This window comes from Mastigoproctus giganteus, chromosome 2 (genome assembly GCF_048544385.1).
Source record: "Mastigoproctus giganteus isolate SK-2022 chromosome 2, ASM4854438v1, whole genome shotgun sequence".
Lineage (NCBI taxonomy): Eukaryota > Metazoa > Arthropoda > Arachnida > Uropygi > Thelyphonidae > Mastigoproctus > Mastigoproctus giganteus.
Genome location: NC_143576.1, coordinates 107,593,484 through 107,612,088, shown reverse-complemented (window position 1 = coordinate 107,612,088; position 18,605 = coordinate 107,593,484). Strand labels below are relative to the sequence as shown.

Below are 18,605 nucleotides of genomic sequence, written 5' to 3'. Positions count from 1 at the left end.
AAACCAGTTTGTCCAGTAAGTTTCCCATAGTTTTCCTTGGTTCTCGTGTTGGCTTTCTTTACCTTCACCGCTGGAATGTATTGGAATCGCAGAGAAAATCCTTAATAAATTATTGTGGAGCAGGAGGAAAGGGGTTGTGATTAATGGTTATTCTAAGAATTGGGCTAAAAATAAAAAAGTGAGGGCCCCAAGATACTGGAACCACTGTTGTTTGATTTACTTTAATAACATAGATTTAAAAAAAAAAAAACTTCTGCTCAGAGTGAGAAAATCTTTCAGGCTGTATTGACTGTTGCACAGTTTTAGACGAATTTCCAAGTCATAGTTCAATATCAACAATATCATAGCTCTCTCTTGTTTGTTCCATGTTTTTTTGTTGAATAGAAATGTTTAATAGAAATGTTCAAAAATTTATCCAAACTATGTTGCCTGTTCATTCTAAGTGTTACAATTTAAACAATTTATTATAAATGCAATAACTAAATCGTATGTATAGCTTAGCTGGCGGAGAGTTTTACCACATACATAGTGGTTATAGGATTCTAATAACTTACAGGGATTATGGGTTTAAAAACTAAGTTATGGGCTATAAAAATTTCCTTAAGGAAGGAAAGTGCACCTTCCATTCTATGGTTGCCTAATTAAATTAAATTAAATGAAGAAAAATAGAAGCTAATAGCCGCGCACGAGCGACTTTCGAAATCGTCCTCAGTTAGCTATAGTGGGGGGGGGGAAGAGAGCGCACTTGTGTTATATACGGGTTGGGTTTCCCGAAATGCATTTCAGTGCACGTGGAAACTTAATACGTGCTAAATTCCAAATGGGGGAGAAATTGGCAGGAATCTTTTTGTTTAACCCGTTGAGTGATGTATGGCGCTTGCCAATCCAATATGAAGTAATGTTACATTATCTTTTATATTGTAGAATAAAAAATGTTCCTGCGATTGTAAATGGTATAACATATAATACTGACTTGCAAGAAAAGGTAGACATTAAAAGAATGAGAAATTAATGTTGTAGAGCATGGCAAAATACCTGGTCTACCTTGGGTAGGAAGACCTTTAAGTTTTTTTCCCGAGGTTGTTGATTACGACAAGAAAATGGACTGGTTCAATCCTGGTTTATACGTTACATTTTTATATACCGGTCATGGAAGTCTTAACTTTAAATTGTTCTCACTAGGATTAAGTAACACTCCTCTCTGTGGTTGTGATGACGAGGGCTTCGTTTTCAAGGATTTTGTAGCTGGAATTTAATTTGACTACTGTGATGGCTGAATGGATGAGTGGGTTATGATTATAAGATTGGACGTGTTGTGTTAGTTCTGTACTTGTTGAATTAGATTTGAAGCTATTAAAAGTGGTAATATGCACGCGTGTTGGAAATTTTTGATGTTACGAATTTTGCTGTTGTACTGCCTATGTAACATGCTTGGCAATCTGATTGGCATTTGATCAAATATATAATGTTATGATCTTGTGTCTCGTACTCGTGTGTTGTCTTGTATGAATTGAATTTGGAACTTAATTTGTCATAAGATGTGAATATTAATTTGATATCTGTATTCTTCAAAATCTGTTGAAGTCTTCTAACGTATTGTTGATGATACGGGAGCACGATAAGGGGTTTATGTATCTTATTCTTATTCACTTGGTTAATGATTTTGCTTGGGTTATTAGTGTTATTGTGAACTTTGGTGATGGTTTCTTTTATTAGTTGTAATGCGTATTTTCTGTCAATGAATTTTTTGGTGAGGTATTGTAATTCTACAGATAGGTCTGTTTGTGTGTGGCTAGATTTTACAGCGTTGTATATCTGGTTGTACAGAGCTTTTTTGATGTATAGAGGGTGGTGTGAGTGGTAAAGTAAGAATTTACCTGTATGTGTGTTTTTTCTGTATATTTTGGTGCCTAAAGATGTACTTATTTTGTATATAGTGAGGTTTAGAAAATTAATTTTATTATCGGTTTCTACTTCGAGGGTAAATTTGAGTCTTTCATGTGTTGTATTAAACGTGTTCAGTAAAGTATCGATGGTGGTTCTGTTGCCTATTAAGAGGACATCATCTGCATATCTCATGTATAGTTTAATTCCTGGGGGAAAGGGATGGAGTATTTTTTCTTTGATAGAAGCGAGGTAGATCTCGGATAAAGGGGCAGAGATACCGAGGCCCATGGGAAGGCTGAAAATTTGTTTGTAGATGTTATTTTGGAATTTAAATTGTTTGGCATCAAGTAACAGTGATGTGAGTTCTAAAATGTCATTAATGTTTAAGTCGGTACGTTTTGTCAATGTGTCGTCTTTAATTAATAGTTCTTTAAGGGCCAGTAGCATGGATTCGATGTGCACGTTTGTGTATAGGGAGACGACGTCGAAGGACGCGAGAATATCGTTTTCAGATATAGTCATGGAAGTTATACATTCATGTGCTTGTTTAGTATTGTAGACCCTGAACCGAGAAAATCTCATTAAAGGTGAAATAATTTTGACGAGGAATATGGATAGGTTAGCATAGGCGGACTGTTTATATGAAACGATGGGTCTTAGAGGATAATCTTGTTTATGGAGTTTGACTATTCCAAAAATGTGTGGGAAAATGTTGCTGCGTATGCCTATTTGCTGGAGGGTATGTAAATTAATTTGTTTGTTGGCTCTGAGTCTTCTTAGGATCCCATCAAGTTTATTTTTAAGTTTGTTAATGTTAGACATGTTGTTGAATCCTGTCAGATTCAACAACATACAGAGCTTGCAACATGTTCTTAATTAATAGCTCTTTTAAATTAATATTCACATCTTATGACAAATTAAGTTCCAAATTCAATTCATACAAGACAACACACGAGTACGAGACACAAGATCATAACATTATATATTTGATCAAATGCCAATCAGATTGCCAAGCATGTTACATAGGCAGTACAACAGCAAAATTCGTAACATCAAAAATTTCCAACACGCGTGCATACTACCACTTTTAATAGCTTCAAATCTAATTCAACAAGTACAGAACTAACACAACACGTCCAATCTTATAATCATAACCCACTCATCCATTCAGCCATCACAGTAGTCAAATTAAATTCCAGCTACAAAATCCTTGAAAACGAAGCCCTCGTCATCGAATGGTTTAAGCGCCATACATCACTCAACGGGTTAAACAAAAAGATTCCCGCCAATTTCTCCCCCATTTGGAATTTAGCACGTATTAAGTTTCCACGTGCACTGAAATGCATTTCGGGAAACCCAACCCGTATATAACACAAGCGCGCTCTCTTCCCACCCCCCCCCCCACTATAGCTAACTGAGGACGATTTCGAAAGTCGCTTGTGCGCGGCTATTAGCTTCTATTTTTCTTCATTTAATTTAATTTAATTAGGCAACCATAGAATGGAAGGTGCACTTTCCTTTCTTAAGGAAATTTTTATGGCCCATAACTTAGTTTTTAAACCCATAATCCCTGTAAGTTATTAGAATCCTATAACCACTATGTATGTGGTAAAACTCTCCACCAGCTAAGCAGATTACTATGAGGTGAGTGCTGAAAATTAAGCTAAGCTATACATACGATCTGGTTATTACATTACAGCACATAAGGACTCCTTAAAAATCAAGAGTTATAAATGCAATTTAAAAACACTACTCACAAAGTAAAACTCCACACGCATTACTTATTGCTGTGAGTGAATGTTTGAGAATTAAGGAGCACACACACACAAGCTCAGTGCCTGAAATCAGCTCAAACTACTGATGCAGAAAAGAGTGAAACCAAAAGGTTACAAGGGATTCAACTTATACTTCAGACCAATAACCCCACCATCTGTTTACTGAGAAAGCAACAATACAAATTCCGTAACAGCAAACTAGTTTCACGGGTAAACTTTGCCGAGATTTCCCGTAGTTCTCATGTGGGCATTCTTTACCTTTGCCACAAGGAATTCACACTTACCAACCTTAGAAAGCAAACCTATGGGAACTGGCCTCAAAATTATACATTATGGTGTGATTGGCAATGCTACAACACTCCCCCACCCAGTGTGGGCCAAAATCAACAGTGAAATTTTTTTTTTCTCGGTGAGTAAACTTGTCAGACTCTGCCCAACAACCAGTATGATGCATTTTAACCGGCAATTTAACAACAAGCAAGGCACCTCCGTAGCCAGGCGGGAAGGAGAAGCAGTGCGTAGCACACGCTTCTTGATTAAACCAGGGTTCGAGCCCATCACCACCAAATACGGAGGATGCGGAAAGGTCAGGGAATGACCACCGCATATCCCAGGAGCAATATGGCCTCAGTTGCTAATGCTCCTAAAAAAACCAAATAATAACAAACAAACAACAAGCAAAACATTAATCAGTGACTCTTCTATCTGAAGCAGCACTGCAGTAAATTTGATGAACATCACAGCACTGGTTGCAACAAATTTAAAAAAAAAAAAAAAAAAACTTTTATTGACTGTTCCTTCGGAAAGCACACAATTTCCTTGTGGTTCGAAGTGTTCTTTAACTTTTCTTTCTTGAATGGAATTTAATTAAGAAAGTGTTCTTTCCCTGCTTCCCACTGCTCCAAGTAGCACTGAACTGCTGGTTACAGTCAGCCTCTGAAAATCCTCTAAACATGAAGGCAAATCATTCATGTAATTGTATGCTAAAGCAATAAAAGTATAATGCATCACAGCCTAATTTTTGCAAAAGCACTGTGAATCATATGCAAATATCATCTAATGTCAACAAGTCTCATCTCAAATATTTTTAACTTCTTTATTCAAGAGCCAAAATACTTTTTTCATTCACACTTCATACACCATTGATCCCAGTCTGAATTAAAAAAAATAAATTTAGATTGGGCAAGTTACCATCACTGACAGCTATCAAAATTTGTTTCACAACTCATGTAAAAATCTTTCAAGTGGTCCAAAACTACAACTTCTTTCATATTAGGCCAGTATATTATTATAGCTTAGAAGTTATTTTTCACCAGCAATATTAGCTGCTTCCTCATACCACAATATATAGTACAAGGACCAATTAGCTGTTTCCTCATTGAAATTTACAGTTCAAGAATCTAGCTTCTAATAAAATCTTTGTGAAAGTATGGCACCAATGCATCACAGAAAAGGTAACTAACTTTCATAGGATTAAGTGAAAATCCTTCAGGGTCTGTTCATGGTGTAAGATACATTTCTTTGAATAAATTCACAAAACCCAAAAAAAAAAAAAAAACAGACACTAAAAAGAATCCATATTAAGTGAGGGAAATTTGTCCATAGGAAATAATATCAATAATTTTAACTTGTTGGATTGACTAGTGTTTCTGGCCAATTTTAAAGCAGCATTTTTCTCTGTATAACAATATTAAATGTAGCAGAAACATTTAAACCTATAAATATAAACTTTACATACATAAATGCAATAAAACAAGTTTTGGAACTGATATATTTATATTTATTATGATAACTACTTACAATACTGTTAATGTCCAGCTCACTCAAGACCACTAAATGTAGTACGAGCCTTGAAGATGAGCAGCAGTTACTAGCATTGAGAGAGTCAGCATTACATGCTTTTGGCAAATTTTTCCCACGAATCTTCATATACACTAAATTCCTTCTCTTAAATTATCATAAAATTTAAGGAAATTCTATATTGCATATTGCCTTATATAAACAAATGTAGCAATCTTTCCATTTCAATTGAAGGTCTAGACTGATTTAATTTCATTGCACGTTTTCTAGTTTGCCACATTCCAAGATTTTTTACTTATTCTTTATTATGGTACTGATGGTGGACCCCACTAAATCAAAAATTTTTGGACAAGTCAGTCTGATGCTTTCCTGAATCCAGTCATTTTTAATGAGAAGCTTTTCCAATGGATTTTCACCTTCATGTTATTTGCATCTGCTGACTCACTTGATCACTTTGAGGCCATTTTTAAAAAAGAAAATCATGTGGACACAATGTTCACAAACAATATTTTTGTTTGCTTGTGGGTTTATGGGGCTCATCAGTAATGATGGCTATAGCACACCATGCTTACAGTGTAAGACACTGCTGTCATATGTAAAGTAAGAGCAAGTGTTATCATCTGGATACTATTTATAAATGGTTAAATAGATCAATTCTTTTCAGCAATGAAAAAACTTTTTTCACTTGAATGTTACTACCTAAGAGTGTTAAAATGGTGAGAGATTCATGTAATGTAGATGGGGGAATTCTGCTTAGCATCCATTGATAAGGTGGTTGGCAAATGGATACATACCATTCACCTTGATGAACATCGTGGCGAGATCCAATATTCCTTACATTTCGAGGGTACAGCTCTAAAAAGGTGTTCACAGGCCGGCCGCTAGTTAGTACACCGGACCGAACCTATTGCTAACTCTCTAGGAGGCTTCCGGATCAGCTAGTGTACAATCTTGTTACCTCTACTTTTCAAGCTATCGACTCCATTTTGCTATTCATTTTTGAGCTATCGGCTCCATCAAATGAAATGATTTCGTTAAATATCCAAAAATGCAATCTGTAAAAGGGCATTATAGTGATTTGTGACAGCATTACAGTCAGATATGGGTTATAATATAAGAATAGCATTATAGCGAATCAGCGTAAAGTGAGCTGCGTTATAACGAGGGCCTACTGTACATGGTATTGAGGCTAACTTGGCAGCACTACTTGTCCACTACTTCATTGCCTAAAATTACAATATGTCCCATTCCCAGTATCCAGAACAAAAAAAAATTTTTTTCCTTTCTTCAGAAAGCAATAGTAGTAGTAGTAAAAGCATATGATTCAAGAAAGCAAGCATATGTAGTATCCGACAAAAAAATAAAAAAGATAAGTGTAGATATGGAGTCTAAGATTTGCCACGGACAGGGCCTCAAAAGGGTTCCTCAGTGCAGGTAATGAATTTAGAAAGTCAATATATATATTATACTTCTTACAATATTTGTTAATTTTATATGTTACCCAGCTAAATTTATTGCTGTTAATTCAGCAGCATATATGCTGCATTCAGTTGGTAGTTACTCTAATAAAGTTTTATCAGGATAAACTGCTGCTATTCTTACTTGGGTTTCATTCTTTGACCCATCTGTATATACTGGAATGAATGTGGAGAACTGGTGGAGACGCAGTTGCAAGACATTCGCTTTGGAAAGCATATTTCTACTTCACTTCTGAAGTGTAAGAATCCACAGTGTGCAATCTTACACTTCACAAGTGGAGTAGAAATATTCAGAAAGGGTGCAAGAATATTTGCTGATGCTATTGAAGAAGGTTAGATAGATCAAAAAACTCCTACCTTGGGGGATACACAGACTAATAGGTTAACAATAGCCGTAGGCAGATGTGAAAGTGATCCTTGCACTGCTATTGGAACGAGCAGCAACCTTGAAAGCAAGATGCTGGGGATTTCAAGGACTGCTGGCAGTCATCATGAAACAAGCAAGTACATGGGCTGTGTTAGGGTAAGAGTAAGAAGAAGTGCATGTATATTTGCATGTACACCAATGCTAGGGGCATAGTAAATAATCTGATGAATTTGAAGTGCTGGTCAAGACGTTAAATGCAGACATTATTGGGATATCAGAGATGTGGTGTCACTCAGATATAAGGTATACAGAATTTGAATATGGAGAGTACAAAGTATACAGAAAGGACATTGTGTATATTGTCAAGAAGCACCAGGGGTTACCCCTACAAACCAAGTAATATTCATTGTGATGCTACAAACTCTGTAAATGCTAGAGATGCTGTAAGTTTCAGTGTTAGTTTGCATAGTGTAATGTTGGGTTGTTTGTCTGTTGTTCCTCCGACATTTAGCCAGGAGCCCTAACGGGGCCCAGATTGCACATCTTGGCCTCGGGGAGGCAACCAGGTGTAGAACAGATGGAAAGTTCTCAGGCAGAGGCAAACCCTGAACTGTGCCTGAGCTTGCCAGGGAGGACTCCCTAGAAAAAAAAAAACATGCTAGAAGAGGAAAACATGAAGTGGGGTGACAGTGAAGAGAGAGGAAACAGATGGAGACAACTATGGTGGAAAATAAGAAGACAGTCCATCTTAATCCACTGAAAATGCTAGCCATTTTAAAAAATGGCTAGCATTTTCAGTGGTAAAAAGAAAAAGCAAACATGTACCTAGTATCTGCTTATACTTATTATTTTATTAATTTTTACCAATGGAAACTCCACAGCCATCATTTAAAATTCAAACAGCCATTGCACTATAAACATTCAGTACTGGACACACATGTTTATATAAACTTTTTTTTTCATTTTTAGCACTTTGTCTACTTATTGTCATTTCTTCAAATACAATGTTGATGCAATAGCCAACACAAGTTCTATGATACTTATAGAATATACAAAAATTTTTCTTTGATTTGGTAGTTATCTACTATACTCATGATGATAAAAAAAAAAAAAAAAAAAAAAAACCAATGTCTGCTACAGACTGCTAGCACCGTTTTATATTTATACTTTTTTCTTTAGTCCAAAGAAATTTAATTTTAATAATTCCTTTGCAATAACATAATCACTCAAAGTATTGAAGTAAAAATAGCTGTAAGGTTACTTTTACAATATTTATTTCATCCAATAAATAATCAGATTAACCATTCCTTTGATTATTCAAGTGATATATCTGAATATAAAACATTTTCCATGTGTGGCAATGACTTACCCGCATTCAACTCTCAAATAATTAGGTACTAAATATTATGAATAAATCCATTGTATATCAAGGTGCTTACATCTACTAAGTATTTTGCTTTCAAGTTCTGAATCAATTCTGAAAGTGTGACCTAGACATTAAAGAAACAACCTGTATATAAATTATAATTGCTTAAATTATAATTTAAGAAATTATATTTAATTTCTCTTACCTGTACAAATTTCTAGACAACTTAGTCTTTTTTAAAAAAATCAACACAATATCAACATTAAAAATACAAACTATTACAGCATGAATATATTTTAAGCAGGTAATTTATATGCACATTCATGTCATATAATAGCAGTAAAACTATGCTTTCTACCAATGAATTAATTAAAACTCAAATTATAACTAAAAGTTAACGCCTACTTTTGCACTTTTTCTAGATCAAAAATAGGAAGCTTCTCAGGATGATTGAGATATTCTTCTAGTTGACTAGTCAAATCTGGTAAGAATGGTGGAGGTCCAAAAGGCAGCTGAAATTAATATAAGCATGTGTACCTATGTATATATATAAATTAAACTTAAAAATAACTGAAAAGATATTGAAAAATAAAACAAAGAGAATGAAGTAAAAATACAGAAAGACTGTCTAAAAAACAATTTTGTTCTAGTAGTGACCACACTACCAGAACATAATTAACTCAAATGGAATGTAAATTAAATTAAAAATAGTGTAAGCCAAGCACAATGTGAATACAATGAAAACTAGCAACTATACAAATAGAAAAATTGAAGAGACTCTAACCCATTGATAATTTCATTTGCATTCATAAGTTAAGTTACACGTATAAGTGTAACTTACATGTGTTTACAGTGAAGCCATGGTGGCCACTTGCAGTTCCACTAAAATATGAGCAACTTACAGTAAAGAGCTAGAAATCCACATTTTTGTTCTTGTAATGATAGCAGAGGGCATCCCAAAAAAGATGGATCGAACAGTCCTTTGAAGAGATTTAATGGTACAGGCTTCATAAGCCTAAAATCCATTAAGTACAGAAGAAGAAGAAATGATAGCAAACTTAACTATTGTGTTGTGTTATTTTTGCCACCATGCTAAGTTTTTTTGAAGCATTTTATTTTGTTTCTGACTATGGAACTACTGGGCAGGTCAACATAATCTGTCTGCATTCCTCAGGATATGTGACTTTTTTTCCGGTTTTCCACATGATTTGGAAAAAGCAGGGTGGCTTCCATAGCCGTTAGGGCAAATGGGAGTTGAGGCTAAACAATCCGTTTGTCTATGATACACAAATTGGACAGATGGCATCCCCTCTGCATGCCAGCTGAGAGTGACCATATTTCTGGCATTTAAAGCAATGAACAGGGCTTGGGATGTAAGGGCAATTTAAATAGCCAGCTTTTACTGTGGATGGCAATTCTGGAGTGCTAAATGTTAAGATGATGGATCAAGTAGGAATGAGATTTCCATCTTTTTTTTGTCATTATTCATTTGGCACTGATCACTTTTTGACTGCTAAGTTCTTGAACTAATTCCTTCCTCGGAGACTGTAAGTAGGTCACACCCTGTGATAACACCTTTAGATAAATTTAAGGTGTTATGGGGAGTAACAGATACTGGCAGCCCACCAAAATGTCTTGAGGAAACTGTTTCGATCAGGAGGTCTCATGATTGCAGTCGTTTCACCATTTTTGGTAATCCGGCAATGGATTCCAAATATCTTTGAATTAGGAATGGTGATAACTTTCCCACAGGCTGGGTGGACAGGGAGTGTATTACCAAAAAATTTGGCAAGTCATGGCACTGTGCTTCCCTTCGAAGCCTTTCGGGTTGGTTCAGATCATTATCAGGTGATGTCTCTGGCCTTGAGCTTGAAGGCTCAAGAGGTGGATAGTCATTTATATCCATCATTGCTCCTTTCTGCCATGGTGAATAGCTTTTCCCACAGGTTACCGGCCCTGCCACGTGGAGGCAGGAGCGGTGCCACCTAGTGACCAAGTGGCTGGAGAAGTTAGTTGTTAATGAATAGATTTATAAATATACTAAGAAGAGAAAGGTGATTTTCCTTTCCGGGTCTTACTCAAAGTCTGTTAAGTACAGAACCACTTACAAAGAACTGGGGTACAAAAGGAACTAGAAATAAAACAAAACGTAATCACTGGGAAAAATCACACTATACATTGCTCGTAAAAAATTGCTTGGACACTATCGCTTGGCACTCAGGGCCACATATAGATATGGTTTAACAAAATCTCAGAGAAAGAAAATCTACAGTATTACTAAATGTCCATATTCTTTGTACTCTGGTTGCATTATTGGTGATCAGGACAACACTTGGGTAACAAAAATATGTGCTGTATTATCTACCTGCACCACAAACCTGAGGATGTGGCTAACATCCTCAGGTTTGTTAATTAAAATTAATTTTAACTGGGAAAATTAAAATTATGCCTTTTTGCTGTTCCTACGGTGTTGCAAGAACTCATTACAGACTCACTTCATTTAGCTTGTTGGTGATGTACACATGCCAAGATTCTTGCCATTGTATATACGGTTTCTTGTGAATTAGATGCTTTTATTCTGTATAGGGGACTAACAAGTTAATGTGAGTCTGACTTGCTGATTTGGCTGCAACATCAGCCAAATCATTACCTGTGATACCAATATGGCTAGGGATCCAGCAAAAGCAAATATCAAAGTTTAATTCTGAAAAAGAGTTTAGCATTTCCTGCACCCGACACAAAACTGGATGAGTTTCGTGTTGGGTACAGCAGTACCTGTAACACTATTTGAAAGTTTGAATATAGTGTGCCTTTGGCAGTGGTGGGATTTTTTATATGATTCAAGGCCCATTTTACTGCATGAAATTCTGCAGTCATATGAAATTTGACTGCATATAATTCTGCTTGGGAAAACACAAGCAGGTCCCACAAATACTTCAGACTTCACGCCATCTATATAATATTGGCAAGAAATCAGGGTGTTCAGCTCAGTGTGCGCTAGAGTTTCCAATATATACACGGAGAAGGGCCAGCTTCAGTCAGCAGTAAAAACACAAAACAGAAGTGGCATATTTCAAGAAGGAAGGATCTGACTGACTGACGTGGTTATATTATCCAACTTGAAGTTTATATTATTATAATAATAATAGCATAAACTTCAATCTTGAACTAGAACTTAAATCCTGATACTAAAGGATTCACAGCACTCTAAGCAGATTATGCTTAATGATATTAAGAGCAGGAGATCTGAGGACTTACTTAACTACACGGCAATGTTGGGAAAAAGTCACGAGTTAGAATTGAATTTGAAAATGTCTGCGATTCTGCCCAAACAGGATAAGAGGGAGTATATGTCGAGAGCCTTGTCAATAAATTTGGCAGTGGAGAGATTCGGCAAGGCTCATGAGGTGGGATTTTTCTCACCGTGGTCTGCACAGGTTAACAGGGATGGGATACACTTGAATAGAAGGGATACAAGAATATTTTCTGATGCTATCGAGGCATTGATAGGTGGGCCACAGATTAATAGCTTAACTAGAGCCACAAACAGAAGTGAAACTGATTCTTGCACTACTATTATTGGTACATGTAGCAGCCTGGACAGCAAGCAGTCTGGGACTTCAGGACCTGCCGTGGATCATCATGGAAGAAATAAATAAATAGGCTGCGTTAGGATAACTAAGAGTAAGAGCATGTGCATGTATACTTGTATGTACACTAAAGGTAGGAGCACTGTAAATAAATTTCATGAATTTGAACTACTGATTAAGTCATCAGAAACATGCTATCACACATACATCACAAGTTTTTTTTTTTTTTTTTTTGGTAGTTGTTGGCACATAGGCTTCTGTGGCCATAATGCACCTCCCAAGGTTTTTGGAGTACTTTGATCCAAGCCCGAGGCGGGAATTGAACCCGCGACCTTTGGGTTGCCAGGCAGGCACTTTACCCACCCGGCTAGCCCAGTCGGCACATCACAAGTAATGATGAATTTAAATATGGGGAGTACAATGTGTACAGAATGGACAGACAGGACAGGAGAGATGGAGAGGTTATGCTCTTAGTTAAGAAGCATATTAAATCTAAAGTCTTGGTGTGGTTTGGTTTGGTTTGGCAAATGAGCGGCAAGTCCATATTAAATCTAAAGCAGTGCATCCAGTTGACAGGGGTGATGACTGGAATGTTGTGTCAGTTTGGTGTGATATAAGCATTGGAAAAACAAAATGTCAATTAGGAATATATTATAGGCCTAATGACTGTGTTGAGTATAGTAAACAGCTATACAGAGAAATAGAGTGGGCCAGAAAATCAAAACATCTCATAATGGGGGATTTCAACTTTCCAGATGTTGACTGGAATTTGTAGGTTAGAAGCCCACACACTTGCAAGACTTTTGTGGATTTCCTAGATGACTGTTTTCTACAGAAGCATGTTAAAGAGGAAACAAGAGGGAGTAATACTCTTTATCAGATGGTTATCTGATTATCAGCAGTGATTATTCATGCATTAAGAATCTGCAGATAAAAGAACCACTAAGTGGCAATGATCACAGTGCAATTATTTGGAATTTACTTAAAGATGTAACTACCATCAAGGGTAAGGTGAAAGATATTTGCTTTCATAAAGGTGACCACAGTGGTTTTTCAACGGTTTTTAAATTCTATTCAGTGGGATCAACTGATGATGTTACCATCAGCAAATTCTAAATGGGAAGTATTCAAGGAGTTAATCATAGAAGTTACTAGACTTTTCATACGAACTAAGAAATACAGTCAAGCTTTGGAATAAGTGGATGTCAGATGAACTAATAAAACTCATGGCAGAGAAGAAAAAAAATGCATGGAATGCATATAAATTATTAGGCAACACAGAAGCCTGTGGTAGATATAAACTTGTCCATAATCAAGTGACAAAGGAGGTCAGGCAAACAATGGCAGATTACGAGAAATCTTTGGCAAAGAATACAAAAAAATAAATAGCAAAAACTTCTTTATTTATGTAAGCACTAGAAGGAAGGGGATGAATCAAATTGGTCTACTCAATATCTATGGTTTGACTGTTGATAATCCTGCTCTGATTGTTGAAACTGAATGAACATTTTGCATCTACATTCATATTGAGGAATTCTTTAGGGAAGGGGATGCCAGAAGGTTATCAAATTCTAACAAAATGCTTGCCTGGTTATCAACAAAGATTCTTCCTGCATTAAGAATATGCAGGTAAAAGACCCACTGAGTGGCCACAGCATACTAATGTGGAATTTAATTAAAGACATAACTACTGTCAAGGTTAAAGGAAAAGGCTTTTGCTTTCGTAAGGGTGAATACAATGGTCTATTGGGGGGGGGGGGAAGAAAGGGGAAGGAAGAAAGGAAGAATGAATGATTCGTTGGTTGGTAGACGGATATGATATGGATAATAGTTAAGAAAAGTTCACAGCACCAATTGTTACGGGGAGTTAGTAGTGGTAGTAAGTGTGTGGCATCAATTGTTGGAGGGGGTCTGTAAACTGATGTGGCTGATGCGATGAAATTGATTTAGGATAATGATGGAAGTAAAATTATGTATTTGCAAGTTAAGTAAAATACAATCCAACAATCGAGGCAACCCTTTTCCAGGGGATATTATAAATAGCATTTTCTATTACAAAAGGCTGTGACTGCTATAAAGACTATCATTAAGTTGGATTTGCATGGTTAAATTTTCCCCCTTAATCAGTAACCTCACCAACATAGTTACGGCTTTATCTGTGTGCCTTGTGGCTTTGTTTAGGACCGGGTTTCGTATACCCAAAATATAATAGGTGAGATTGGATGACCCATCTTCCAAATTATATCGCAGTTTGAACCCATTTTCGCGTTGTGTAACTAAGAAAGGGTTTAATTAAATTAATGAATTACCTTCCTTAGCGCAATAATTTTTAATTGAACTTAATCAACCCCAGGTGATTACTAATGTGATCTGAAGTCAGCAACGAGGCAGTATTAGTAACAAAACAATCATTTATTACAATATACAAAGGGTACTAGGAAAGTTTTGCAATACAGCTTTGTTTATTTAATTTTTTCAAAGTAATTTCCTCTACATTCAATACACCTCTCCATCCTCCGAAACCAATCTTTAAACCAGTTCTGCCAAGTTTCACTAGGGAGTAAAGCACACTCGTTGTCCCAAGCCCGTAGAAGGTCCTCATCACTGGAAAACCGCCTCCCTTTTAGCTTCATTTTCACATGCGGGAACAGTGCAAAGTCGCAGGGAGCAAGGTCTGGACTGTTGGGAGGGTGCTCGAGAAGTGTCAGTCCTGTCGTGGTCAAATATTCGGTGCAGGCTTTGGTGCGGTGAGCTGGAGCATTATCGTGATGGAGGTACCAGGTGTCCATTCTTGACTTTGGCCGCAGGTTCTTCATAGATCCAATGACTTTAGGCAGGCATTGTTCAGTATACCACTTAGCTGTGACTGTCTTCTGCGTGTCCAAAATGACACGTTCCACAATTCCACTCAATTTGAAAAATACAGCTATCATTTTCTTCTTTACAGATCGGGATTTTCTGACAATTACGGGTGTGTCGTCATCATCAAAGACCCAAACTTTGTTTTGAGCCTTGGTCGGCAGATCGTAATAGTACAGCCAAGTCTCGTCACCTGTCACGATGTTGTTCACATACCGAGATTGTCCCTTATCAAACTTTTTTAACATCTCCCGGCACCAAGTCACACGTCGTGTCATCTGCTCTTCAGTCAGTTGATGCGTCACCCAGAGAGAACAAAGTTTCTTCACGTGCAAATGATCTTGCAGAATCGAACGAATTGCTGGTGCATTTAGGCCCAAAGTATCCTCTATCTGTTGGTAGGTCACTCGCCTGTTTTCGTCAAGCATTTTCCTCACAGCAGTAACGTTTTTCTCCGTAACTGACGTTCGTGGCCTTCCCGGCCTCTCAGAATCCTCCAGAGTGAAATTTCCCCTTTGGAATTCTCTATACCACCTGAATATAGTTGTACGATGTGGACAATCATCATCTAGTGCAAGAGTCATTTCTTCTAAGCACTGGTCTATGGTTAAACCACGCACGAAATTATACCGCAAAACTGTCCTTATTTCATTTCGTGACCACGATGCCATCGCAAGCACTTTACACTCTCACTACTAATGAATAACTGAGCCCATCGACTTGGCGTGGCGGCTACTATGCACGTATGAACATGTCTCAACATGCAGCAACAAGCAGCTTCCTGTGATTCATTGTTGCGTCAGATTGCAAAACTTTCCTAGTACCCTTTGTATATATGAGAAAAAACACATTACAAAGGAAAATACACACATATAGCTCATTCTCACTCTTATAACATTCATCCTCTTATTAAAAATTAGGAAATTATCATCATTTGATTTAAACCATTATAGTGTTATACCATGATTCCTTATAATTATATTTCTCTTACAAGGGACATACAATTAATACAACAATCTATACTATCCATAAACGTATATATATATTTTCTATTTGCCCTTGTTGAATATCAACTGGGTACCATCATCTTCTCACCCTTTTCTCCTCTGTTTAATATTTCAGACATTTAATATTTAAGACATTTAATATTTGTGGACATTTAACTTTTAAGACTTTTCATATTTTAAGTACATACATTAGAATATCAGACCTTTAAGTTAACCAGTTAATATTCATGGTACCTATACTGTTGTACCGCGACATGTAATACAATTCATGTGTAACATATATAAAACATAGAGAGAAATCAACTTAGAAAGGAATCATCTTTTAAAATTGCGTCACCATAATATTCCATTTAAACTATCTCTCGTTCTCATACATACATGATGAAACATTTCAGCTTACTGTTTTCCTGTATCTTTCCCTCATTTCGATCGAGATTTCTCCTTCTCAGGACGCTTCCCTCTGCTTGATTCTGCTGCTGGAAAATTGCTTGACGTCTTCAATATGATTTTCACTGGCACAATTCTTACTAGATAGCGTTTTCACTATAGACAAAAGTCGCGACTCTTTTAATCTTCTAAGTCGAACTATTTTCCAATTCTTCTTACTAATACTATACTATCTGTTTCTCACTTAACAACAACAACGCCAACACTTTAACTTCTTAATTCTTCTCAACTCTTAACTCCCCTCATTTTTCTCTCCTTTGTTTTTATATTCAGGGTCAAATCTTTTGGGTATCTTTCCATCGCTTGTCTCATTGGATGTTCTAATTCCAAGGCCAAAATCTTAGGCGGTCCAAGTATTGTGTCATGGCCCAAAAATCTGTTGACTCTTCTTCTGGACCACTTAACGAGCAGCCAACCCTAAGTACGTCATGGCTACTGACACGGGTGTTACTTTTTTGACCATTTTTGGGCAAGCGAGATTGTTATTCAATATCACCATCATTCAGAAAGAGCTCAAGGTATTTTGTTGTTTGTGTGGGGAAGGAACTGTTCTTCCCCTGCTATAGCATCTTCCCATACTTGCCGAACGCTCGTGTGTTTATAAGAGAAGACACTTTTCCCTTGACCCACGTGACCTTTCAGCGGAAGTTCTTATAGCTGAAATGTACTGTATATGACTTTCTCCTAAGCAAGGTTACGAGTGGGCTGGGTCTTTAGAAGATATTTAATATTTTAATTCTAATTTCGAATAATATTTATTTGATTTTACTGGTTTCCGTCCTTGTTGATGGTATTAAAATTTTTATGAATTTCGACACAATCAAAATAAATATCAGCAATTAGGGAAACCAAATTAATACTGAATTTATCAATTACTAAAGATTTAATTTATCCGAAAAGAGAAAGGTGGGATTCATACCACTCGTAACAGGTCTCACACAGTTTTTCAATTCTGTGCAGTGGAACCAATTGATGATATTACAAACAACAAATTCTAAATGAGAAGTAATCAAAGAAGCTACTAAGCTTTTCATACCAATGAAGAAATGTCTGCCAGGGGCAAAAGTATATGACATTGTAGAACAGATATCATCTTTTAAGGGCACAAAATGTGACATTATTGAACACGTTGGCACTAATGGCATTAAGAGTAGGAGATCTGCAGACTTATTTAACAAGTACAGGTCAATGTTGAAAAAAAGTCGCAAGTTAAGGTTAAATTTGAGTGTCTGCAATTCTGCCCAGACATGATAGGAGGGAATATATGATGAGAGGCTTGTCAATCAATTCGAAAGATTGTGCAACACTCGCAACATTCATGGAGTACAATTTTTTCCAGCCTGGTCTGTGCTTATTAACAGGAGAGAATGCTTCAACAGGAATGGGATACACTTAAATAGAAAGGGTGCAAGAATATTTGCTGATGCTATTGAGGCAGTGTTAGGCGGGTCAAAAAACTGCTAGCTTGGGTAGGGGAGGATTCACAGACTAATAGATTAACAGTAGCCACAGGTAGAGGTGAAAGTAATTTTTGCACTGCTTCTTCTAGTGGAATGAGCAGCAGCCTTGAAAACTGATGTGCTGGGGATTTCAAGGACTGCTGTGAGTTATCATGAAACAAGTATATACATGGGAGCTGTGGTAGAGTAACTAAAGGTGCATGTCATGTACACCAATGCTACGAGTATGGTTGATGAATTTGAGGTGCTTGTCAAGGCATCAAAGGCAGATATTGTTGGGATAACAGAGAAGTAGGGTCACACAGATGTATACAGAAAGGATAGACAAAATACAAGGGAAGGAGTGATCATGATGTTAGTTGAGAAACAAAATCTAAGGAGGTGCATCGAGTTGACAAGAATGGACAGTGTAGCGTTGAATCAGTTTGGTGTCACTTAAGCACTGGGAAAGCAAAATTCAGAGTAGGTGTGATTTAATGACTCTGATGAGTACAGAACAACTGTACAGAGAAATAGAATGGGCCAGTAAATCAGATTGGCTTATAATGGGGGATTTTAACTTCCCAGAT

At 36.7% G+C, this 18,605-nt stretch overlaps 1 protein-coding gene across 3 annotated transcripts in view; it reads right to left on the bottom strand.

Annotated features, from left to right (window-relative positions):
- Positions 1-18,605, bottom strand: part of tst (superkiller complex helicase subunit twister) — a 522,759-nt gene that overhangs the window by 473,784 nt on the left and 30,370 nt on the right. For all 3 annotated transcript variants that reach the window (XM_090389516.1, XM_090389517.1, XM_090389518.1), the window contains one exon: positions 9,079-9,185. In XM_090389516.1, the coding sequence (XP_090245642.1) occupies positions 9,079-9,185 (107 nt within the window). Of the gene's footprint in view, positions 1-9,078; positions 9,186-18,605 lie in introns of those variants that run through there.